Source organism: Xenopus laevis, chromosome 5L (genome assembly GCF_017654675.1).
Source record: "Xenopus laevis strain J_2021 chromosome 5L, Xenopus_laevis_v10.1, whole genome shotgun sequence".
NCBI lineage: Eukaryota > Metazoa > Chordata > Amphibia > Anura > Pipidae > Xenopus > Xenopus laevis.
The window spans coordinates 143,961,318-143,989,056 of NC_054379.1; the positions used below are offsets into that span (position 1 = coordinate 143,961,318).

The following is a 27,739-nucleotide window of genomic DNA, read 5'->3' on the forward strand; positions in this document are numbered from 1 at the left end:
TTCTGTCGCAGGCGACAAATCGCTCTGGCGAATGGACGTTACTCCGCAAATTCAATGAAATGCTTTTACTAAACGTTACCTCTTTCGCCAAATTTGCCTTCGCCAGCTCAGACCGGGTGAAGTGCATAAATCTTTCTCAATCTTGTTACTTACATAATATTTTTTACCTTTGACATTTCGCCTGGCAAAGTGTAGAGATGGCTGTGAATCGGTTGCTGGCGAATTTTCTCCCTCGAGTAAATCTGCCTTTATATCACTAGGCAGAAGATCTAATAGGCATCCAAAAAACTCTTGAATTATGGCATGACCATCTCCACTAGACCCCATTATAATCAAATAATTCCAATGTATTTCCTTTCTCTCTATAATAAAACAGTACCTTGTACTTGATCCCAACTACAATACAATGAATCCTTATTAGAGCCAAAACCATCCTATTAAGTTTGTTTAAAATGTAAATGATTTTTTAGCTGAATTAACCAAATCACAGAAAGGCCCCTTATCCGGAAAAACCCAGGTTCCGAGCATTCTGTATAACAGGTCCCATACCTGTGTAAATATATACTAAAGGCAATCAGTGATGGGCAGAAGAAAGGCATCCCATTACGCTTTAATATTATTATTTAGTATTACGTACCTTGTTCTCAGTGAGTGTGGGGGTATCTGCACACTTGAGCATACCAAGGGGGAAAAAAACAGATAATGAAAGGATTCCCATATCAATAACTTAAAATATCTTGATTTATTGTAATGAGCAAACATTTCACATTGCTTGTTGAATACAGTGAAAAAAAAAAAATCACAAATAGAGTCAAATAGCTTGTTGTTTCTTTAAATAGAACCTTGGTTATCAGAACATCTCACAGACCAGGGGTAGGGGGGTGGGTGGGGGTCACAGTCTTGCTGACTAGGTACAGTCCATCCAAATTGGGGTTTGAAAATGCAATATAATGCCAACACATTGTTACAAATCCCAGAGAAGTTAAGTGCTTTTCTTGTTATTCCCATATATGCCACAAAAAACAGCAGTGTGCCCTATATAAGTACTAGTCTTGGAAGTGGGCTTCATGTTAACCCTGTGGATCCAGTCACAATCCTGACTTACAACAGTGATATGTTTAATTGGCTACTGGGAAAAAGAAGAGATAATTAGGCATGGTTTAGAGAGACAACTACACGTGTAGCATACCTAATCTTGGACCCTCTCCATTTCTGATGGAAAAATATGTCTTTACTTTCACTTTGTAGGGCAAAATAAACAGAAGTTGTGTGTGCTTCAGCCACCTTATAGAACCTTGTGAGTTTGGTGCAAAGCAGTCTGGAAACCCTTGCCAGGGGTTAGGTAGACATACTAGAAAAAATACCACTATGAAAAGTTGAATTTATTAGGTCAAAGAGATGGTATTTTTCCTACAATAAAGTTTGGGGCAGATAAAGTAAATTCAGATGTCGGGGTCAAAAACTTCTCACGACCAATGTATAAAAACCAAAAGCAAGAAATAACTTAGTCATCCCATCTCACCAGCTGAATGAAGCCAAGTTCATGTTGAGCTCTTCCATTACATATAAAACAATAGATTCTATAAGTGAATGGCTCTTGTCCTTTAGTGTTCATGTTCATTCTTTCTCTAGTGAATAAGAAGCAGCTGCTGGTGGAGAAGTTACAATCACCAAGTTCTCCAACAGGTCCTTGCTACATCAGAACTGTCCGTACCTTAAAGGTAAAAACACAAGGCATTTCAATAGACAATGAAAATATCTTAAACAGATACAAGCTTCCACTTATTGTCAAAAGGAAAGTATAAATATTCTTGGAAGCCCAACTTGAAGGTCAGTTAGGGTAAAGAATGGGCCAAACCTTACTTGTTGCACTAGATATTCTATGACAGACTGGTTTGATATAGCGATGTTGATATAGATCTGTGATGAGGTAAGGTGGGCCTAACCTGATAAAGTCTGGAAACCACTGCCTTAAGGGATACTGGCTTTTAAAGCAAAAACATGCCTATGTTATGCTGGATCCTGGTAATGAAGCTTTTAAAGGAAAACTATACCCCCCCAAACAATGTAGGTCTCTATAAAAAGATATTGCATAAAACAGCTCATATGTAAAACCCGCTTCATGTAAATAAACCATTTTCATAATAATACACTTTTCTAGTAGTATATGCCATTGGGTAATAATAAATAGAAAATTGCCATTTTAAAAAATGAAGGCCGTCCCCTGGGATCGTACGATTCACGGTGCACCCAAACATACCATACTTCTTAGGTCACATGAGCAAATTAACAGACAGAGTTGTGTCTTTTGCTTCAACACTTCTTCCTGTTACAGTTAGAGTTGTAGTATTTCTGGTCAGGTGATCTCTGAGGCAGCACAGAGACCATCACAATATGGTGGTTCAAGGCAAGAGATGTAAACGGGCAATATTTACTTAAATATATAGACCAGTTTGGTAAGATTTTTTTTAAAATGCCACCTAATATGTTATAAACTATCTGTTGCTTAAGTGTTCATTTTGGGGGTATAGCTTTCCTTTAACGTTAAAGAAAGTTGATTTTAGGCTGAGAAAGTGGTGTGCTACTCTCTCTTATAGAAGAGTGTGGCAACCCAAGTCCCATAATCTAGGTGGGCCTGAAGGTTTTAAACAAACCCATTCTCACCCCAGGGAATGACTTTTCTTGTCTTAGTGTCAAAAAAAAAAAAAAAAAAAGTCAGAGGTATAGCTCTAATAGAACATGTAACTTGGATGAAATACCCCATACTTGTGTGCACACAGATGGAATTTTGGTCCACTCTAAAAGAAAATGTAATGGCATAAAAAAACTATCTGTTGCTTAAGTGTTCATTTTGGGGGTATAGCTTTCCTTTAACGTTAAAGAAAGTTGATTTTAGGCTGAGAAAGTGGTGTGCTACTCTCTCTTATAGAAGAGTGTGGCAACCCAACTGCCCAAGTCCCATAATCTAGGTGGGCCTGAAGGTTTTAAACAAACCCATTCTCACCCCAGGGAATGACTTTTCTTGTCTTAGTGTCAATAAAAAAAAAAAAAAAAAAAAGTCAGAGGTATAGCTCTAATAGAACGTGTAACTTGGATGAAATACCCCATACTTGTGTGCACACAGATGGAATTTTGGTCCACTCTAAAAGAAAATGTAATGGCATAAAAAAAGACCAAAGGATCAAATCGGTGTTTTAAAAAGCTACTAGATGCCATGCCTGTATCTGAACAGAACTTGGAGATGCACCTAGCTGAATCCATTAAACATATCACTGTTATTTGTTGACCTTCGGATTTCAGGGTGAGATAGTGAAAGACATACACAGTTAGCAATGCTCTAAGTTTCTACATTATTGCATTGACGACTCTGCATAATCCCTTTTTTTCTTTTGCTACACTAAATAGGTGATTTCCATTCCATAAGTGTATGAACCATAGGAGACATATTAAACTCTGTGCTACAGATATTAAATAAAAAGTGTTCTCATTTTAACCGTCATGATTTTATACAATACAGAATTAACAAATGTGAACCCAAACTTTACCCTAGTAGTATAAAAGTCCATTCTGATTTACCACTTCTCTATAATATGGCTCATGTAATCTTCTGTGGGCCAGCGAGCTTGGTCCTCTGTTTCTTCCTTGGAAAATGCCTCATTGGAACGGTGGAGAAGTCGCTCCTCCCTATTCTTCTTCCGCTGTTCTATCCTTTCCATTTGTCTTTTGAACTGGTAGCGCTGTTGGAAGAGATCCTTTGCATAGTCATAGAGTTGCATGTCCAAGTCATTGAGTTCCTCAATCCTTTGGATTGTGTCATTGTCCAAGTCAACTCCACCAGCCCGCGTGTTATTGTACTGCATGAACGGCCTGATGAACTTAAGGTTGAAAGTCCTCTCAAAGAGATACTGAGTCTTTCTCTGGAACTCTGTGAGCCCAAAAAATGCCATGTCTTTTAAGTTCTTTTTGGCGCTTTCCAAAAGAACTTGAGCTCGCTTGCTCTCTTGAAAAAAAGACATATTGTAGCATCCTACAAGGCTGAGGTCCGCCAGCATCCGGACTTGACGATTGTTGGCCAAATTATAGGGACACTCCATAAACTCCTGTAAGGTGCACCCTGACCAGTCTGTGCCTTCATAACAAGATGGCAGCTCTTCAGGAGTAGGTGTCCGCCCGTCGCACATATGGAGAGAAGTCTTCCAGGTGGCCCCTCTCTGTACATGTCTCCATTCACTGAGGTATCGAGAAACAGGATCTCTCAGCAAAGTGATGTAATAAAATTTCCTGAAACAGAAGAAAATACAACAGAAGTCAGTCGTGGAATTGGGTTATGTTATCTGGATACTGCAGAACTAATAGAGCCTTTTAAAAGGAAAACTATACCCCTCAAACAATGTAGGTCTCTATAAAAAGATAATGCATAAAACAGGTCATATGTAAAACCCTGCTTCATGTAAATAAACCATTTTCATAATAATACACTTTTTTAGTAGCATGTGCCATCGGGGAATCCTAAATAGAAAACTGCCATTTAAAAAAAAAAACAAAAAAACAAGGGCAGCCTCCTGGGATCGTAGGATTCATGGTTCACACAAACAAACCATACATATTAGGTCACATGAGCCAATTAACAGACAGAGTAATGTCTTTTGCTTCCACACTTCTTCCTGTTACAGTTAGAGTTGTAGTATTTCTGGTCAGGTGATCTCTGAGGCAGCACACAGACCATCACAAAATGGTGGTTCAAGGCAAGAGATGTAAAAGGGCAATTTTTGCTTTAATATATATTATAGGTTGACAAGATTCTTTAATATACCACTTAATTTGATATAAACTGTTGTTCAAATATTCATTTTGGGGTATAGTTTTCCTTTTAAAGGGATTCTGTCATGGGACAAATGCTTAAGGCACTGGTTACTCATCATACCAGCAGCTAGAGCAGAACATTTAGGCTTCCAGCAGAAATAATATAAGAAGGGGAATTTGCAAGCAACATTAACCAGATTATCTCGCCATTAGAATGAAAAATAGATCCAAAGCGATAAGGCAAAACATTTGAATGCCTCAAGGGCACCAGAAAAATAAGTGCCCACAGAGATCTGTTTATGCAGTACAATATCTTTCATATTTGCAGTCTTTCAGCAAGTGCCTACAACCCTGCAGTGTGCACAGAGATCCTTATTTAGATCACACACACACGGGTATGGGAGAATAAATACCTTCTGCAGCAGAACAAACACAAGATGGATCACTCCGAGGAGTGCCAAAGACATCTTAACACCAGTAGGCACCATGGTGCTGTATTTCTGTATGAAGCATCATTTCAGCTCAAATATACAAAACTCTAAAAAAAAAAAAAAAAAAAAAATTCTCTTGGCAGGATTCTGATATGTGATATAATGGCACTGATAAAGCAGAACTGGCTTTCAGACAGCGGAGCCTGGAAGTACAAACATGCAGCTGAAATGTTTATGTCTCTGTCCTAATGGAAGGCAGAACACTATATAGAGAGAGATTAAAAGGCTTCAGGTTGGAAAATAAAGTATATTTCAGCATTTCAGGGCATCGTGTTACTGGGGAGGGAATGTGTGTTGCAGAGAGGTGTAGTTATATCTTTATTGCTGCTGCATTTCAGAACAAATCTATTCTAAAAGTAGTATTTATGTTCGCTCAGTTCTTGCATGGGTTTCCTCCAGGTGCTCCAGTTTCCTTCCACACTCCGAATCCTTACAGGCAGGCTGTGTGAGTATGTGTATGAAAGGGGCCTTAGATTGTAAGCCTATGATTAAGTGTCCTTTGGCGACACAAAACGCTTTTATCTTTTATACATAATGTAAATTAAAGACTTTTTGTATTATTTAAATTTTGGGCTCCTGGATTCTACTAACTTAATGACTTTGGTGTTCCGGAGTGGTGCCTGCTAGGGATGGGTAAATTTGACCCGTTTTGTTTCGCCAGAAATTCGCTGCCGGAAAAATGTCACCGACACCCATTAGTCTATGGGCACCCAATTTTTTTTTTGATACACAACGCCATTCAAGTCTATGGGCGTCATTTCCGCAGCGAAACAAGGCAAAAAAATGTGCCCATCCCTAGTGCCTGCCTGTAAGTGAAGTTTTGTGCCTAATGTAAAAAAAAAAAAAAAAAAAGCACTCCAAGGAAGTTTTGAGGCAAATGTTTCAGCAATGTAGGTTTATTGGTTCCAACGTTTTATTTCCACACTGGAACCGTCAGGGAAATGAAACGTTGGAACCAATAAACCTACACTTTGTTTGCTAAAACCTTTCCTTGGAGTGCTGTCAACTCACCTTGTCTCCTTACAAGTAGCCAATAGGAGATGTTGGCCTGTATACCAAGAGTGGATGAAACATGTATTCATGAATCCTTTATTCATGACAGTTAAAATACAGGAGCTTTCATGTCCATATTCCCGTACAACACGCTTGACGCGTTTCGTGGCTACCAGACACTTTTTCAAAAGCTGTATCTTTTGAGAAAGTGGCATATCATGAATAAAGGATTGATTTTAATGAAATAGACCCAGCTGGTGCTCCGTACGATACATGTTTCTACGATTGGATCAGGCCTTCTGGGGGCTGAATGGTGAGTTGCAGCACAGCGTGAAGCGAGGTCCGATGAGTGCTCCTGTTTTGTGCTTTTTGTAGGTAGATGCAATGACATTAGCAAGATAAAAGTCACAGAAACACCTATTCTTAAAGTTACCTATACCATAAAGTGGCCTATACTGTACTAAGCACAATTCTACTGAAAATATTTTATATCTCTGTACAATTTGGCCAATTTTGGAGTACTGCAAACCCCCCCCCCCCCCGTGAGGTTTTGGGGCCTATGACTAATCAGTTTCAGTTTTTAAAGGGACTTTACCCACAATCAAACTCAATGGCTGCTGCAGAGGATACAGTAAAATGGTTCATAATAAATGGAGGCGTTTAAAATTCCCAGGTCTCTAATGCCATTTGGCATTAATCCTAGTGAACACCTGCCCATAAAAAGCAGCCAACTATTATTCACGCAATAGAACAGCTGCAAGGTGACTTTGGAGACATTCGAGGTCAGAGTCTTTACAGAGAATTCCGCAGACAACCGCAACCCTACGGAATCAGTTCCACAATGGCTGCAAAAAAAGTCCCCCACCTTTCATGAGGAAGAAGTGGAAAAGACTTCCTAGTCAATGTGGGAAAGTGGAGTAGTCAAAATGGCAGATAGTCTGCGCACCCGATGTCCTGACAGGCTTTCTCCAATTGGCTGCTCCTAAATGAAATGCAAGCAACCTATCATCTCATCTGAATACTAACCACATTGGTGTTTTGCAAAGGAACCATCAATGAGAAGATGCAAACAGTAAGGTATGATCGGCTTCATGATGGACCTAAGCATTGCCCAGCCAGCATTTGCACCATGCCACAGTCTGAAATGGTTGTTTCATATTTACTTGTATGGGGTTTACATGTTCCAAAAATATTTAAATGGCTGTTGTCACCTGTGCCACTTATTTATATTGTAATAAATGAATGAAATAAAGGAAAGCATGTGCATGCTGGTAGCCTTCTTACAGGCCTTCAAAGACTACCCTTGAGCAGTTGAAGCATTTTGTATGCTCTTTAATAATGCAAAGCCAAGATAGTAGGTGCTTATTATTCTTTTACTCATGACTCCCTACAGAACTAGACAAAAAAAAAAAAAAACAAAACCAGATGGTGGCGTCTGCTCTTCATGTCCACTAGTTCCCACATGGGTAGCTTTGCTTTCAATACTGCTTCTCAAAAATAATCGGTTTTGCTCTACCACTGCAATTACCATAGTGCCAGCATTCCTGTGATAATTGGCTCCACCATAAAGCATAATAGCAGGCTGATTATTACATTAAATAAAGACTCGCCCATCACCAGGAAACAAAGTTAGTGAGCTTGATATCACATAGACATTTTCGCACCGCTTTTGTTCCTGTTCCCAGCAGTTGGCTCAATAAGGTTTTGGAACAGAGAAACAATATGATACTCTGGAAAGGTCCTCTGTGAACATTTCCCTTAGATATGAACAGAACAGTAATTTATTTGCTATCACTTTATGACCACTAGATGTTGCTGTTTATTGTTGTCTATGGAGAATGCCTCTGTAATATTGAGAAACAATGAGATTGCTTCTTGTATCTTTTAAAAAGGTTATAAAACTTCAAGGTTACAGTTTTGAAGATGCAATGTGGGTGCTATGTTTGTACTCTCGTGTATAGCAGAAATTCATTCAGTCCATGTTATACATCAGAACACACAATCTACAGCTCAGTCCATTCAGTAGTATACAAGAGATTTTCACGGATATGCTTTTTTTACCCCATCAATACAGATAATTGAGAAGTGGAAAATGTCAAAAGTGATGTGATGTTCAGGGCAGATCCCAAAGATATGTTCACACCCAGTCCTAATTATGGATTTAGCCAAAGCCAGATGTCAAACATAGTTGTGAGATTAGATTATTTCTTCAGAAACAAGCGTGTCTGAATAAACAGGAGGACACGGAGCCAGTTGGCCAGATAATTTGGGATAAAATCATGTGTCAGGCATGGAAACAAGATAAACACTGAAGGTCACTGGAGAGGGCAAGCATTTACTAAGCATGGTAGGAGTCACTTGGCCAACAAAGTAACAACCAAGTACTACAACAGCTGCAAAACATCCAGGGCAAAAGCAGCCAACCAGTCCCCAGCCTTTTACTATACATCTGAATCTATGCATAGCACATCTACTACCGCCAGGTCAAAGTTGTAATTCAGTTCTCCAAAACCATCTATTATTGTTTGAGAAGATTTTAAAGGCTGCTCATACACAGGCAGTTTACTTGCCCAAGTTCCAGGATATCATCAAAAAGACATAGGATAGGCTTGATAGAGATCCAAGGTAAAGCTCACAGTAGAAAAAGTCAGCCAATGTTTTTTATGCTTTAGCTTTGTTCGCTAGAGCTTACTAGATACTAATTCTCTATACTATTTTAGATTTTGATGTTGTCACCCTAAAAAAGGGCACTGTGTATTTCTTCTCTGTCGAAGAAGTAGAGTCCGTCATAAATATCTGGAAGCCAAGGAAAGCTGAGAGGCGCTTGAATATATGGGATATAGTTCTGCATTGGGCAACTGGAGGACCTGCCTTTGAGCCAAAGTGGGACTCTACTGGAGCTATGGAAAAACAGCTACAAAGTTTGCCCAGGTGCAGTAACCCATAGCAACCAAACAGGAAGCATTTACTGGTCACATGCTTAAAAGTTAACATTTTATTAGTTGCTGCGGTTTACTGTACTTGGGCACACTTGGTTCCTCTTATTGCATTTTACTATGGAGATATATATATATATATATATATATATATATAGTCAACTACAAGTGATCCTCTGCACTCAACCCATTATCAATATATTTAAGACAGAGACATTTTTTGTGCATACTGCTATTAAAAAATGCCTTATAACGTTTGTTATAGTTATACAGGAGCAGTGACCAGCTCCTTGTTGTAGCTCCCACCCTTCCCAGCTATAGTCAGGTGATCCCACTGGTGTCTAATAAAAGGGCAGCTGGCAGTTTGGGAGTTTTACTTTGAAAGCAGCTAGTAAGTTGCAGGTAAAACTTAGTCCCTTTGTAAAATGTATAATTAAGCAATTGAATTCTTAATGAATCAGATGAAAATTAAGCGTAGGACTGGCCAGATATGGGATGACTTTGACGTAGTTGGCCAGCTTAAATATATTGCAATATATTGACAAACAATCCCTGTTTTGTTTAAAGGGTAAGGCATTTTTTAGTAGCAGTATGCACAAAATGTCGCTGTCTTAAATATATTGATAATGGGTTGAGTGCAGAGGAATCTTGTATTTGTCTATATGTTTTTTGTGGTCACACCCTCATTGCACCCCCGCCTAATGATTTTAAAAACTAGTGGTGAGCACAACTTTCCCCTGTTTGTTATAGTTAAACAGGAGCAGTGACCAGCTCCATGTTGTAGCTCCCACCCCCTCCAACTATAGTCAGGTGATCCCACTGGTGTCTAATAAAAGGGCAGCCAAGTTTGGGAGTTTTACTTTGAAAGCAGCTAGTAAGTTGCAGGTAAAACTTAGTAAAATGTATAATTAAGCAATTGAATTCTTAATGAATCAGATGAAAATTAAGCGTAGGACTGGCCAGATATGGGATGACTTTGACGTAGTTGGCCAGCTTAAATATATTGCAATATATGGACAAACAATCCCTGTGTTGTTTAAAGGGTAAGGCATTTTTTAGTAGCAGTATGCACAAAATGTCTCTGTCTTAAATATATTGATAATGGGTTGAGTGCAGAGGACCTCTTGTAGTTGACTATATGTATTTTGTGGTCACACCCTCATTGCACCCCCGCCTAATGTTTTTTAAAAAATAGTGGTGAGCACAACTTTCCCTTGTTTGTTATATATATATATATATATATATATATATATATATATATATATATATATATATATATTTATTTATTTATTTATTTATTTATTTAGTATCTCCATTCAAAAATAAGGCCTGCACAATTTACACCTGTAAGGAAGACTCACCACCTTTCCGTGCTGACTCACGGCTGCTCCATTCTGCCTTCCCAAGAGGCCAGCGCCCAGGGATCCCAATCGGTCCGTTCCATCGCCAACGCGTCAGAATGGACGCAGCGTCAGGACACCATCGTCAGAATGGACGCTGGATCACGACACCATCGTCAGAATGGATGCTGGATCACGACACCATCGTCAGAATCGACGCAGCGTCACAACGCCAACCTCATGACGTCCGTTTTGGTGCCAAAATAGACCCATTTAAGACGCCAGGACACTACAGACATGATAGGTTCTACCTTGTGTGTTCCTGGGTGCGCTTTATTGATTCTATTTACAGATTCCTATGTTTGACCTCGGCCTGTTTATTCGTCTTCAACCTTTCCTGCCTGCACTGACCTGTCTGCTTGGACTTGACCATTCTTCTGCCACATCTTTGTCGGTTACCTTGAACTGTGTTAGACTGGTGTTTCCTCCTTGGTCCGCTAATCCTAACTGAACCTCTGGCCCTTTATAACACCAGAGTACAGCCTCCTGAAATGCAACACTCAAGAACAGTGGCTCAGACAGGTGGCATCTAAGAACATTGGCCCAGATAGAACATCAAAAAATTGCAATGCAGATGGGTGGCCCCATGTCTGGCATCCCATAATGTTTCTGGCTATGTAGCAAAACAGGACCTGTATGAGGATCACATAGAGTCAAGCACAATCTACTATTGTCTACACTTGTTTACTCTCTTAAATATACAATACATGCTTTTTAAATATCTGTTTAACACCAAAGCTCTCAAGACTAAGCCAAGAGGCCTCTTTTAGCTGGTATTTGTTTAAGGCAACAATCCTGAATCAAAGGTAACCAGCTGGATCCGCTGCACAGTTAGGGACGGAGGTATATGCCTAAATATGTTTCGGCATGCAGGTCATCAATTAGCATCCCCAGGAATTCTAACTATGAGCATCCCATCCATCTTCTGAGAAAAGCCTGGGCCTTCTAATGAGATTGTATTAATGCCCTCTATTTCTTAACCACGTCCATCCAACCCAGTCTCACAACGCACGCGTGAGCAAAACCGCAGCGATTCTGCAGGATAGGCAAATCTGAATTGTCTATGCAAGAATGCTTCAATAACACACGGAAGCTAATTAAGGCCGTTTTAACAAAGATACAAATGATATCTCTTTCTAACGTGATGCTCCACTGAGATCATATCAGAGCTATAAACACAAGCAAGAAAGGCTAATGAGATTCTTTACTTGAAAGAATACAAGGGGGGGCATGCAGTAACGTGCAGGGTTTGCCACTATCCAACAAACCTGACCACACACTGATATTTCAAATACTACAACCAATCTCAGGCCAAACTTTATAATCTTATGTGTGCGTGTGACCCAACTCATATGGCTGCATAGCGGACATACTGCTCTACTGTCTCTTTAACAGCTGCCTGCAAGGGTTAAAAGGAGAAGCGGCAATTAGCATCATCGCATCCCATGCAGTTACCTTACAGTGCAGCTGTGTTTATAGGAAACACAAAACTAACTGCTCTCTCTGGCAGCACAAAGATTAAAGTTGTTGTGACATGAATTGTCCATAATTAAAATGAGATATTCTGGCTAATTACTAACGCCTAGCCTGAAATGAAGAAAGGATATATAATGCATGCTAAATGAGGGTTTGCGTGCATGGATCAGGATGCAATTCCAGCCCGTAAGCAACAAGGTGGAATAGGAATTAATAATATATGATGATGAGCAGAGATAGCGTCCTATCGGATTTCTACAGATACATAGGAAGCATTTTAGTTCTTTGTCCATGCTGCTGATATGATTTTATTAGTCTGAATTATCTATATAGAATGACCCAAGAATATTACACAAAAGTTTCAATAACACACGGGATCAGAGGCCCTTTAACTGTTGTTAAATGTGCCCCTTTATTGACTACTGGTGGGAACTATGTATTCCCACCATGGCAACAGCTAAAGGGCCATAAATGAGACAGACCTACTACCCAGGCCTTTACCATTACTTAAGACCCAAAATAAGAAAGCCTTAACTGGTTTTATTTGTCTTTCTGCATTACAAGATATCAGCCAAGCACATTCCTGATACCTATCTCTTGCCACTGACCTTTCCAAGTGGGAGAGCCCATTAGCCTTGGAGGAGTACAGTGGGTGATTGATGGCCGCTCTAATAAAGAGCAAAACCAAACACATTTCATCTATGTTGGCCATAAAAATATCTAATTTCATAAATCCACGATAGGAGCACTATCCGCCCACAGGGTGTAAAGATGTCCCTGCTCTGTAGTAGTAAAAGGATATTTTAATGAATATATATCATTTTATTTTCAGTTGGAATCCCTGTGCAATAGAGTAAAGCAGCACTTCTCATTAACTTGTGCTCCCTCAGTCCCATCGGCTGCACATGTGCCAAGATAACCCCCTCCTCAGAGATATTGGATCGATATCATAAAGCATCCTATAAAACATGGCCCCTTCCCATCCCCTCAACTGTCTAATATAGCAACGGCTAGACTAAATGAGAGAACATAGGGTCACAAAGTACTGCTACTAGCAGTATAACCCATGATAGCTGTAGGTAGCTCTAAGCTCTAAAGGTATTAAGGGCTATAGCATACAGCAATCTGGCAAAAAAAAAAAGAGCAGCAAACAAAAAAAACAAAAAAAAACAAAACTCCTCTCTTCCTGTCAACGTTTTGAATACTAGCGATTGAAAGGAGAACAGGTATGGAGTCTCTTATCCTGGAAACCCCAGGTCCTGAACATCCTGGATCTGGGTCTCCATAATAAAAAACCATTCAAACATTAATTAAACCCAAAAGGAATGGTTTGCCTTCAATAAGGATTCATTTTATTGGGATCAAGTATAAGGTACTGTTTTATTCATAGAGAAAAAAAAAATTAGAATTATTTGATTAAACTGAGGTCTATAGGAGATGGCCTTTACCATTATTTGAAGCTTTCTGGATAATGGATTTCTAAATAACTGATCCCATACCTGTATTAGTAAATAAATACAGATCTCCGATAGGTGGACCTAAAGGTGCCCATAGATGTAGAGATCCTAGTTTGGTGATGTCGCCAAGCGAGCGGATCTCTCCCAGAAATGCCCACATTGAAGTCGGCGAAATCGGGCTGATCAGATCGTGGGCCCTAGCGATTAGATCATAATGGATCCGATATGGGCTGTCGAATCTCAGGACCGTATAGACGCACAGATGCAGAATTTTTAACCTGCCAGATATCGATTAGGTAAGCCCGTCGGATGACTCCAAACACGGCCAAAAAGCAACTTTTATTGGCCTGTGTATGGGGGGTGGGATGTTGGGAAATGCAGTTCTCCGCAGATGGACAGCCAGCAAATGTATTATTCCTTTTAGCCTCATTTACCAGCTTTCTCCGCCTGCCCGAGTGCAAATTTCAGTTAATATGCAATAAACATAGGCATTTGTGAGATCCTCGCACCTACGGCACCACTTCAACCCACACACAGCTGTAGAGTGAAGTCACCTGTCATTGCTGTCTCACAGTCAGGCACCAGGAAAATGACAATTACAGGAGTCTAGCTGGAGGGGGTAATTATGATATTCTGGGCTGTGATTATAAATGCACGGCAGATTAACAAATTTTAATTTCAGACTTCCGCATAAACTGGCAGAAGACGACTTGACTAAAGTGGGAGTGCTAAAACCTGTTAAATTTCCTTCGGGATGGAAATGAGGTTTCATAGCGTTATGCAATCAGGCATCCAGCTGCGGGAGCGGCACGAGAATAACCCCCTTCAGGGTCCGCTTGCATAATGCTTCATGGAGACGAGGAGAAAAGAATATATTGTTCTGGCTGCTTTATCTTCCAAGAAACCTGTTGATGGCTCTGTTTACTTTAGTCTATATTAAGCATTTTTTGTCATGAATCTGGGGGATTACTAGTGAGTCAGCACACCCGCAGGACTCTGGTGAATATTTACAAGATGCAAATCACACAAGCAATCCTCACACGCCATGAGTTGTATCTCCTGCTAAGGTCACAGATGCCCTTGGGTTCCATTTTCTCTATCTTACTCTGCTCTTCTCTCCTAATCTGATTCAGAAGATTAGGTGGGCAACCACCATGCTAGCTGAGCTGCCTCTATATGCACTGGTGCAAATGTCCATCATGTGGTCTGCAGGTCTCTGATGGTGTGTGGGGCTCCTACAGGGTATCATCATAAGACCCATGGCCTGGATTCTAATGGCCTGCCAAAGGACTCCATAGACACCTTTGTTTCAATATAATCCTGCCCTATGAAATGGAAAAATATCAGATCAACTCACCCCCAATATTTATGCAACTGGTTGTATCCAAGCTTTATGCCTCCTATGACCACCAGAATCCCAGGTCCACTAGCCACTCAGATCTCTTAACCACTGTAAATAGCATCATGGGTTGGCCTCTTTAAATTGTAGTTTTTTTTAACCTCTAATGCCATAGAGTGAATTATTTGAGTCTATGGAACCATGACATTGCATTCCCTTCCCCACCTATAGTTATATCCCTGTGGCCAACAATCTACTATCAATTACTAACTTTAAAATACACGGCATGTTTAGCAGATTTCCCCAGTTATTTTCTGGCCCATGCTACTACAGCTCTAATTGTTACAAATATCTAAAAGTGATTGAGGCTAGTCAGTGGGCCATGCAACAAATCTTGCTGGTCAAAGACTTATTACAATTAGCCCTCTAATACTGCCCATAGCAGTTGGCATAACATGGGCCCATCTTATACATTTATATTGGCAAAAGGACTAAAGGTTTGGCCAAATCAGACAAAGATCTCCTTTAAGCAAAACAAGCAGATATTTTCCATTACGGGCAGCTTAAACCCAAAAACATCAAAGGAAATGTGGCAAAGGCGGATGGGAATTTTCAATCACAGCTTAAGAGCATGGAAAAAAATGAGGACAAGTCATTGTAGTTGAATGAATAAAACTAGAAAGAAGCATGAGAAAGTAAGAAGGAAACTAGCAAGAAAGGGACAAGAATTTGACTTGTAATGGTGAAGGTATTGAATAACACTGAAATGAGGGAGGCTACAATGGACACACATTAGGATGAGCAGGAAAACAGAAAAAGGGCAACAAAATGACTCATGGGAGGTAGCGTGCAAATCAGTATCCCAGGGAAAGAGCAAAAAATTTTTAAGAAGGAGCAGTTTGACAAAAGAAGAGAGAAGATTTAGAGCTGGGCTGTCAGACATCCAATTGCAGCGGGTCACATTTTAAGCAACTGCATTTCCGGAGGGGCACATCCCACACATTTTTTTTATTTTTTTTTTTGGAAGGGCTAAACATTGGCCCATAGAATCAGCTGCTGAGACATTATTATTCTATTAAGATGCACCAAACTAATTGGTAATGGCCAAGTCTGCAGTTTAGGGTGCACCCATGTAAAGGAGTATATTTTCCCATATAGGATACTGTTAAAACGTATGGCATTTTATTCCCGGATTAGCCATAGTTTCTGTCTGCCTGCAGATTTCAGTCTGTGGGATCCCGCAGAGCGGATAATGCCTATTGCCAGTGAATGCAGATCACTCCATTGTGCATTCTCCATATGGCAGAGGTGTGACAGGCCCCAATAATGTTTAATGGACTGCAATCTTTTCAGAACATCCTCTGCTTTACATATGGAATAAAAGCAAATAGTTGATCAGTGCAGGAACCGTGACCAGGAATTTTAGGAAGTCAAGGGGGTCACAATGCAACTACTCTATGTGAGAAACTTTTTGAGTCAGATGAATCCATGTCATCTTTTGCTTCTCTTTTTTTCCCCTTATTTAGCACTAACATTTTCACGCAAACATGGATGTGTCATTAGATCTGATCACTTGTATCTCCATGATGTAAACAATTATTACAGTCATACGAGAAGCACAAATAGCAATGCATTACAGTACACATTAGATGGGCAATCCAAAAACAGTGTTTAGGGTCAGAGAATACTGACATCAGGCTTGATGGATGATGTTCTCCTTTGATGGGTCTGCATTTGCTTCCCAAGTGATCCAATCACTCAGGACCTAAAAGATCTACCCATGCACGACCAGCTTTAATCTACCTGACAAACAAAGACAAAAAGGCAGAGGTGCCCATGCTAAACAACTACCAGAGCAAGGGGACATAATACAACTTGCAGAGGGAAGGGCACAGAGGAATGTACACATTTTCCAGCTAAACTCCCAGCTGACCTTATTATGGCTATGAATGGATTAGTTCTCCACAAGGTCACCTGTGAAGGTCACCAGTTCAGATATGGCAATTATCAAAATTTTAACAAGGGCTAAACCACCAGTCTGCTTTTAATTAGGATTTGCTTAATTGCAAAGGAAGTTGAATCTTCTAATCAGGGGCCTACAAGTCATGACCTGAAGAATGGAGCAGGTCAACTACCTCCCCAGTGATCTTCTCCCTTCATCCGCACTCCCTACATTCCATCACACAGTGCCCCCTTATCGCCTCTACTCTTACTTATATGTCCCCTACCTATGTTTTTTCAGTATCTACATGTTTAGGCAGTTACTACTGACAATAGCAACACACACATTGTGTGTCTACTTATGCATTTCAGGACTTGCACACACATTCCAATATTCAGCACAGTTTAACCCTGTAAACCTCAACTAAAGGAATGTCCTTTTAAACAAAAGGCAAAGCAGTGAGCATGACCTTTACCATTAGGATTATCACAAAATTACATGTTGCCAATGTTATCAATAGTGTAAAAAGCTAAAGCTAGTATTTTATGTTAAAATGGTGGCAGTCCAAGTTACCTGAACCCTTTAAATTAATTCCTTAAATTATCATGACTAGCAGGACTTTGTTAAATAGGACTGGGCCCTGCATTTTACTATAGAAGCCTCTAAAGTCAGTGCCCATTTCCACTACACCTTCTGGGGTGTTGCACATGCTAACTGTTATGGGGTACAGGTGCTGCTGGATCACCAAAGGAAATGTTTTTATCAAAGTGCATATAAAGAGACACTTTATAAATTCTTTATTTACAGCCAAGTACAGTTTGCACTTCCGTGCTATGTCAGAAATGCCAGCCTGCATACTTTCCCATAACATGATTGACTCGCTCACAGAAGAGGCATCACGCTTGGTGGAATGCACTTACCCTAGTATACAACACATATCTCCACAACAGCTGAGATATTCAGCAGTAATCTCTGTTTTTGTTCATGTGTTGCAACTTAAATTACAAAGGGTACACCAAGCCCTGGATTCAAATCTTTTTTTTTAAAAAAAGATTAGGATAATTCTTCAAATTCCAGAACATGAAATAATTGTGTTACAAGGCAAATAAATAAGACTTAAGCAGAGGCATGATGTGATATTGTTTGTTATTGTATTCTAAGGGGTAAAACAAAGAAACTGTTAATTTAAAAGCACAACATAAATAACTCCTATAAACAGGACATTTTCATCCAGGGCTGTTCCCACAATGACATATAATGCAAATATATTTGAAGAGTGGGGCCTTGTAAAGTAGGTAGGAAATCTGCATAAAGGTTTACTATACTACTACAAATTTGCATGTTTACCATCAGGTTCTGCATCACCTATACTACATTTCAGGCATTGGACCATCAGAAAGCAGGTTAAAAAGGGTTTTATGTTGCTTTTAGTAGAAGTGGAGACACTGGCCATTGAAAACATACAATGGAATTGCAGGTATAGTAGGGAGAGATGGTGCCTATAGTATCAGTGGGATAATATTCTCTGGGAAGGGAGTGTGACTGTGGGATAGCAGGTATAGTAGGGAGAGATGGTGCCTATAGTAACACTGGGGATAATAGTCTCTGGGAAGGGAGTGTGACTTTGGGGTATCAGGTATAGTAAGGAGAGATGGTGCCTATAGTAACAGTGGGATAATAGTCTCTGGGAAGGGAGTATGACTGTGGGATAGCAGATATAGTAGGGAGAGATGGCGCCTATAGTAACACTGGGGATAATAGTCTCTGGGAAGGGAGTATGACTGTGGGATAGCAGGTATAGTAGGGAGAGATGGTGCCTATAATAACAGTGAGATAATAGTCTCTGGGAAGGGAGTGTGACTGTGGGATAGCAGGTATAGTAGGGAGAGATGGTGCCTATAGTAACAGTGGGATAATAGTCTCTGGGAAGGGAGTGTGACTGTGGGATAGCAGGTATAGTAGGGGGACATGGTGCCTATAATAACAGTGGATAATAGTCTCTGGGAAGGGAGTGTGACTGTGGGATAGCAGGTATAGTAGGGAGAGATGGTGCCTATAGTAACAGTGGATAATAGTCTCTGGGAAGGGAGTGTGACTGTGGGATAGCAGGTATAGTAGGGAGAGATGGTGCCTATAGTAACACTGGGGATAATAGTCTCTGGGAAGGGAGTGTGACTGTGGGATAGCAGGTATAGTAGGGAGAGATAGTGCCTATAGTAACAGTGGGATAATAGTCTCTGGGAAGGGAGTGTGACTGTGGGATAGCAGGTATAGTAGGGAGAGATGGTGCCTATAGTAACAGTGGGATAATAGTCTCTGGGAAGGTAGTGTGACTCTGGGATAGCAGGTATAGTAGGGAGAGATGGTGCCTATAGTAACAGTGTTAAATTAGTCTATGGGAAGGGACTGTAGGATAGCATGTTGGCTTACTGGTTGATAGCACTTCTCTTGCAGCATTGGGGGGCTCAATTCCAATCTAGGCACTGCAAGAAGTGTCAGTCTTTCTCCAAAATCCTCTGTGTGCTCCAGTTTCCTCCCACACTACAAAGCCAAAGCTTACCCACTAAGGGCCATGGTTTAAATGGTCTTGCTTAATATAAATACTGGGGACCCACAATTTGTTTTTTCCTACCTCCCCCAATATCATTAGAAACAACCACGTTTCCAGGAAATGTGCCAATAAGTCATGTATTCTCTCCTATCTGCTGAAAAGTAGAGTAAAAATAATTTGCTGGAAGCAGTGGTCTGTGCCTCCAAGTGATTAAGCACAAGCAGAAGCAAGCCGGAGATAGGAACAAGAGTGGCCGTGCGGTAATCTGCACTTCCATCTCTGACAAAATAATACAGAATCCTTAATGAGACATGACTCAATTAATGACTGCTGATCACGACTAATGACCAAACAGATGGTTTCCTCTAAACACAGCCGTGGTAATTAACCTGCTGCTGATTTTACGGTTCTGCTTCTTTTCTCCCTGATAAAACATCCATTTCCATCCGTAGCAATGTGCTTTAATAGGAGGTACAAGGAGGAGCACCCGCCACATGAAAACCATCGCATCTGTGTAAACCAGTCCACATCAAGTCAGAGGGAAGCAAAAGTGGGACGTTTTTTCCACAGAAAATTCATCTAAAATCTATAAATGGCTGTGGTTATTGGACACACGATCAATTATTCCATTAAAAACTCAGATATGAGGTAATAATCACTTATATTGCCATAACCACAGAGATTGAAAGACTTTTGTTTATTTGTTTCTTTACAAAAGATTATATTTAGAATACGGTAGTTCATTTTGTGAGGTACTGTGTCAATCCCTTGCAGGTGAAGAATTGTGGGAGAAAAAGACATGCATCTGTCTTCTTATTGGTCAGTGTAACCTAGTGCATTGCATCCCCTTGGTTTGTGTGAGAGAACAGTGCTTTGTACAAGCCTTATTTCAACACAGTAGTATTCATATACTATTTCTGTTGGCCTGTTTTATATCATATATTTTTATTAATCTGCAATATTTAGTTTCCCTTTATGCCTTGTAGTGCTTTCGAGAGCGTTTTCATACGTGTGACAGAAATAGTCCCTGGGAGAAAACAAACCACCATGACACTAAAGCATTTTGTACAGCAGCTCCCCGAATGAAAACAGAAGTCAGCAATACACATCTGCCATAGGTTCTGCCACACCTGCTATGTCTAGCCCATGTGGCTCGGCCAAGGATTCTGGGAAATGTCACCCAAGTGCACACTGAGAGTGTCACTTTTCATTAGCAGCAAATTCCAAGACGCACCCTCCTAAAAATAAATGGGCTTAAGGAGCGGCGGGAACAAAGTGCAGACATTTCAATGAAAGAATGACACGGCCGGGGGTCTTCTGACAGAAATTCCACGCTTTCCATACAGCTGTCACCTAAAAGTTCAGAGGCTCACAGACAGAATAAGCAGGATATTTCTGGTCAGACCAGACAGAAAGAACCCAAGTTCTGATCAGTGCACGGTTACCCTTTGGCCTCCGAATATCTGCACATTAACTCCAATAGCAACGGAATGTCAGCGTTATTACTTAAAAGCAGTAAACCGCATACAGTTCATTTACTGCGTGTTTTAGGTTATAACACAATCAGCAGGAATGGATTTTATTGACTGGAAGCAGAGAGGTCTGTACAAGAGAGAAGCTCCCCAGATTAACCCTCTCACTGCCAACGTGCACTTCTGGTCATTACTTGGTTTTTGAGGGAATATTTGTTGTTCTGCACATTGGAGGGCTGGTGCCACTATAACATATGCTCAATAGGAACAAACTGTAAAATGGAGTGGCCTTTCCCCTGGTATATTTCTACAGAGAGTGAAATCCACAGGCATACAAGTCAAGTGCAATCACAATGATTAAATGCATGTTCCAAGATCAATATCTACTAGTAATGGGTTCCGCCAATTTTAGCGGGATCACTGTGCTTACAAGATTTCAGCCATCTTCTATAGCCCCTGGTCACCAACCTAGACCTGAAGGACATTTGTCAGCTTTAGGCCATGAACCAATCATGGCCGGCTTAGCAGTTACACCCACTGACCGGGATAGACAGCAAGTTTATACCCACGTTATTATGAGTGGTGTGCAGCCCCATTTGATACTGTGAGGTGTGTCATAGGAGTGCAGTTTACAGAGATAAGCAAAAGTTTACTAGACAGAAACAACTGGGGTTACAGTGCCACAGATTCCTGTTGTAACACAAAATCCATTATCTCTCTTTCTCTCTGTCCATGCCAGATACAAAACCACATGCACCTCACAACATTACATCTGGGCAGAGACACGGATGAGTAGATTTGGAGAGATTTAGTCGCCCGGCAACAAACTGCCTCTTCTTTGGCTACTAATCTCCCTGAACTGCCTCCCCGCCGGCTAAAATCGAAATCGCCAGCGGGATGGCACTCTGAGCTCTTTATTTTCCAAAGTCGCCCCGAAGTTGCCTCACGAGGAAACTTTGGGCGACTTCGGAAAACAAATCACAACTTCGGAAAATCATGAGGGCCATCCTGCATGCGATTTAGATTTTAGCCGGTAGGGAGGCGGTTCGGGGAAATTAGTCGCCGAAGAACAATAGATTTGTCGCCGGGCGACTAATCTCCCCAAATCTTCTCGTCTGTCTCTGCCCTAAATGGGACAAGACACAGTGGCTTCCCCTAAGGCGACATCAAAAGAATATAAAAGACAGAGAATTGGTAATACTAGCAAAGTGGACATGTCCTTGTTACGTGTCAAATTACATTCCACTTTTTTTGGCCAATCTACAACCTGGCTGTCCCCCTAGGGTCCAACAAGGACCCTAGGATAATAGGTGTTTTCCCTGTAGACTTGTATACTTGTTCTTCAACAGTGGAGGCACCATTGTCCAATCTTTATAAATCAGCAGAAAATTTCACTCTGGAGAACCATGTCCCTCATCCAGTGATCTTTTTATTGTACAACCTGCATAAAATCAACATGAAGTACCAACTTGCATTATCTAGAACCTATATTCTCTCCCTCAACATACCACAAGGCAGTCAACACTTAAACATACACAAATATACATAATAAATATACATAAAGGTTATATTCATCTGGGTTGTCAGAACTGAAGGTGCATGACAGCCAGTGACTGAATTTAGCAAACCTCCCCCATTTCAGAGCCTCTAAAGTTGGATCCAGTCCTGACACCATTAAACATGTCAGCGCAGTACTGGGACACCTGCTGTGTATTGTGGGTTGATTCTGCGTGGAGCCTTTGTGTGTTACTCCAAGCATCCTCGGCTCCATTCAGCTCCGATCATGAGAAAGAGCACCAGATGAGTTCCCCAAGTACTGTGAGCTCAGGAGGAGGACCACCCGTATATAAACTAGCGATTCAAGTTCTGTGCCTCATACTTCCTAATCTGGGTTTATTCAGATCATACTAATGTTCTAAAATAACACAGCGGCACGGCCTGAGGTCACTGCTAGAGCTGAGCAGGGGTGACCCTTTTGGGGGCCCCACAGAGTTGAATGAAGAGAGAAATCAAATTCTGTTGCGCCCTAAAGATTTATTGCTGTTCTGGGAAGAAACAAACTGTGGAGTAGTGTGTATTGCAAGCCAATGTGGTATCATGGGGAGGGGCTGCAAAAGTGGGTTAGTGTGAATATTGCAATATGGTGGGTGACACAAACACTTCTGACAGGGCCTTGCAATTTATCAACTCAAGATGTTAACTAAAGCTTCCCACATTCTCGGATACCCAAACAATGTCGGCCAGAGTTATAGTTCAACAGAAGCTACAGCTTGGATTTGGGGGCAACACAAAGGCTAGTTGTTTATTTCAAGAAGGGGCTGTCCTTGGTGCTGGGACCAAAATAAAATAATGTTTATGGAGCTGTCCTATTTAATGCCTTCAACACCTGTTACTGGGGATTCCCAGTAGCACTAGGATTATAAACTTGAAACAGTGATCACCCAAACAGGGGGTTGCGTCAGTGGATGGGTGTCTGCATATTCAGTAATAGTAAGAGTGTCTGCATATTCAGTAATTCTCTTAAATAGATTCTTTTACTCTATACAATATCAGTAAAGTGCCATGCCTTTTCCAAAGGGGGAAGCCTGGGATACTGCTTATAATATATCCTTATAATACACAAAAGCCATGAATATCCTGTAAATTATATCCTTATAAATGGTGAGTTCTGATGTCATCAGTTATAAACGGTGAGTTCTGATGTAATTTCTGTCACATGACTCATTGAAACGTGTGTATTATAATAAATAAAGTACCCCCAGTTGTAATATATGAGGATATTAGAAGTTACCTCGGAGTTCCATGACCTGTATAAAAACACTAGGCCTTTGGCCTCGTGTTTTTATAAGGTCCTGAAACTCCTCGGTAACTTATAATATCCTTATATTTTACAAGAGGGGGTACTTTATTCACTATATATTTTACAAAAGGGGGTACTTTATTCAAATTTATAGAAAAACAGTATGTTAACAATAGTCAGAAAACAGAAAGGTGTCTTGTGTGTGTGTGTGTAAAGATACGGGTTTGGCAGGTACGTAACAGAAATGTTACACATCAATGCAGGAGGATCTATATGTCTTACCATCCTTCACAATAACCATCGCCTGTTAAAACAGAATTAAATTTTAAAAATTAACGTGGCTAAAAATGCCATATTTTATATACTGAACTTATTGCACCAGCCTAAAGTTTCTGCTTCTCAATAGCAGCAATGATCCAGGACTTCAAACGTTTCACAGAGGGTCACCATCTTGAAAAGTGTCTGTGACTCTCAAATGCTAAGTGGGCTCTGAACAGCTGTTGAGAAGCTAAGCTTAGGGGTCGTCACTAATTATCAAGCAGGTGGACAGCCCAACCCAATTAAATACAGAACCATAAGAACAGAAAATGGATGGATTGAATATGGCACAATCGCTTACCTTTAGTTGGAGAAAGTCATAAAGATGGGAGGAAAATATCCAAAAAACACCAATCCACAGGAAAGAGAAGGGAAGGGGGGGAAAGAAGAAAATAAAATTTAATTGTAATTTTTGATTTATAAAGCACCGTCATATTGTAAAAATCTGTAAAAGTTTAATTTGCATAAATGTATTACTATAACATTTTATCAACACCCGGATATTCTACATAATGAAACACTCGGCCTCATTAAGAAATAAACAGCAGCAGTCTTCCATTTCCTCGGCATAAACCAAACAGATAGATCACATTTACAGGCGCTGTGGCCTGACACGCCACTTCGCATGGAGCAAAGGAAGTATTAAAAAAAAATTAAACTGCCTTGGGATCGATTACTTCCAGCGGAAAATGGAGTGACAAAGACAAGAGCAGAAGAGGAATGTAATTAAAAGAGAGTCGGAGTGTCTGTTCGGGGGAGACATGGCATCATTAGAAGCATCAGCACTTATGTGACCTTGATACAACCTTAGAGGTCAAAGGAAAGATCATAAACGTCAAATTACTGAGCTACATGAACCCCCCCTCCAGCTATCTAATTTACTCCCTTTAAAGGGGAAGCAAACCAATGAAAATAAAGCATAATGCATCACTTGGCTTTAAAGGGAAAACAAACCCCAAGAGGCAAATATGCCTAATAAATGAAAATTCAGCAACCCAATATACAATCATTACACAATTGTAATGGTTTAGGCAGAGACTCGGGGAGATTAGTCACCCGGCAACAAATCTCCTCTTCTTCAGGGCAACTAGTCTCTCCGAACTGCCTTCCCGGGGTCTATAATGAAAATCACCGGCGGGATGGCAATCGGATCGCTTTGTTTTCCAAAGTCGTCCTAAGATTCCTCGTGAGGCAACTTCAGAAAATGAAGGCAGTTTGGGGAGATTAGTCGCCCCAAAGAAGAGGAGATTTGTCACTGGGCGACTAATCTCCCCGAATCTGACCGTGTTTCTTTGCCCTTTACAAAAGTAATTTGTAACTATAATTGTTATTGAGGGCAGGATCTGCTCCCCATTTCTCTACTCTTGGCTCTGACTTTAAGAGGCGCATTTATCAAAGGTCAATTTGAACGTCTAAAACAAATATTACTCACTCGAAAACTTGAATCGAGTGTGATTCGAATTCGACTAAACTCTGAGTTTTTTTCTCCAAAAAAACTTGAATCTCAGAAAGGCTATTAACAGCTTCAAATGGGTCACTGGACCTCTCCCATTGACTTATACATGAACTCGGCAGGTTTTAGGTGGCGAATAGTCGAATTTGAATTACTCCCAGGGTAATAAATAAAAAGTAATAATATAAAAGTAATTAAAAAAAAGTATTTAAACAAATTGAATAAAAAAGGTTTGATAAATCTCGAATTCAAATCGAGTTTGGATTATTCCCAATTCAAATTTGTGACCACAAAAACAAATTGAAAATCGAATAAACTATTTGACCCTTGATAAATCTGCCCCTTTATGTTGCAAAAGTCAGATCTCCTCCAACAAAGATAGTCAGCTTCGGTTACATTGTTTCAAAAGTCAGAACAACCAGGGCAGAGAATATGAACAGCCAGAAAAAAAATGCTGCTATAGTAGCGATTACATTTTACAAATAACTTTAAAACCGCCAACAGTGGGCAATTAATGTATATTGGAAGGTTGCTTAGAATTACATTCGCTTTCATGAGGCAACATTGTATTTCTGGTTTGACATGCCCTTTAAATATTTGCGCAGTAAAATAACAGTATCTATAAACATCCACAGGATAGGACTTAACAGTGTGTCAGGTCAAATTAATCATTTTTTTCATTTGTAGAGTTACTGTCCCATTAAAAAAAAAAGTGGTAAGACTGCTAAGTGCAAGCAGCTCTGTTGTAGGAGCAGACATAGCGGTTATTTCCTGGTCAGGAGGATAAAGTTGCTGTATTAACATTTAATTTGTTGAAACAAAAATGTAGCAGAGCTTTTGCAGCGAATTCCCTTTTTAATGCTTCATTTAGCAATTGTTGTATCGCAAAATCAATAGCTTAACTGCAGCTGCGGCTCTGCTGCAGCCCAATGGAAAAAAGTATTTTTCACAAATGTATTAGCTTAGTATCTTTGCAGGTGGTGATTGGCTGCTTGCAGACTAACTCAAGCAACAAACCACCAGCAGCAGAGCTACTAAGCCAATAAATGCAGAGCCCTCCCATTACTGGTAAACTGTACCAAAATTCAACATTATCAACTAGGGATGAACCGAATCCACTATTTTGGATTCAGCCGAACCCCCTGAAAAAGATTCGGCCAAATACCGAACCAGATCCTGGATTCGGTGCATCCCTAATATCATCAGACATGCTTTCTACATGGCGACTACATTATGACCAACTGCTGATTGGCTGCAGCAAGTAATACTGACTGGCTGAGCTAAATAGTTACCAAATAAAATAACTTACATTAGTCCACTACACTATAGTCTACTCCATATGCCTCTTTGTTTGCCTCTTTAAAAGGGTAGCTTAAGGTGGCCATAGACTCAAAGAACCGCTCGTTTGGCGACATCACCAAACGAGCGGATCTTTTCCCGATATGCCACTAAACTGCGTGGCTATATCGGGGGTAATTCGAGCGTTCGGCCATATGGCTGAACGATCGAGTTACGATGCGCCCAGCGGCTCCGACGGGTCGGGTAAAAATCCAACCTTCCCGATCGTTATCGTGGCCAGATATCGATCGGGAAGACCCGTCGGAAGCCCCCATACACGGGCAGATAAGCTGTCAAATCGGTCCAAATGACCGATATCGGCAGCTTTATCTGCCCGTGTATGGCCACCATTACTTTCAGTTAACTTTTAGTATGTTATAAAATGACCAATTCTAAGAAACATTTCATTGTTTATTTTTTATCGTCTTCTTCCGTCTCTTTCCAGCTTTCAAATGGGGGTCACGGACCCCGTCTAAAAAAACAAATGCTCTGTAAGGCTACAAATGTATTGTTATTGCTACTTTTTATCACTCAGCTTTCTATTCAGGCCTCTTATATTCATATTCAATTTTCTTATTCAATCAATTCATGGTTGCTAGGGTAATTTGGACCCTAGCAATCAGATTACTGAAATTGCAAACTGGAAGCGGCTGAACAAAAATGAAAACCAATTGCCAATTGTCTCAGAATATCACTCTCTACAACATAATAAACGTTTATTTAAAGGTGAACTACCCCTTTAAAATGTCGCTGCAGCTGCCAACCCCAAGTGAGTGCCATTTGTGAGACATCACAGAGAGCCATTAGTCACAGTCCTTGTGGCTTTCCCATTTGGATTGGAACAAGGGAGAAGACTTGTCCATCTCACAAGCCTATAAATAATTTTCCTTAAGCTGGAGAAAAACACAAAAGTACCCGCTAAAACATGGGCCTGCACCAAAAAAACCTGAAAGGAGTTGTAAAGACAAAA

The 27,739-nt window shown here is 40.4% G+C and overlaps 1 protein-coding gene across 2 annotated transcripts in view; it reads right to left on the reverse strand.

Moving 5' to 3' along the window:
* Positions 1-723: 723 nt before the first annotated feature.
* The window catches only part of hs6st1.L (heparan sulfate 6-O-sulfotransferase 1 L homeolog), a 69,967-nt gene continuing 42,951 nt past the window's right edge, over positions 724-27,739 (reverse strand). The window contains exons 2-3 of one of the 2 annotated variants that reach the window (XM_018263987.2): positions 3,577-4,281; positions 724-1,714 (exon numbers count right to left, since the gene is read on the reverse strand). In XM_018263987.2, coding sequence (XP_018119476.1) covers positions 1,699-1,714; positions 3,577-4,281 — 721 coding nt within the window. In that variant the 3' untranslated portion in view covers positions 724-1,698. Of the gene's footprint in view, positions 1,715-2,695; positions 4,282-27,739 lie in introns of those variants that run through there. The other variant, XM_018263988.2, reaches the window with a different exon arrangement.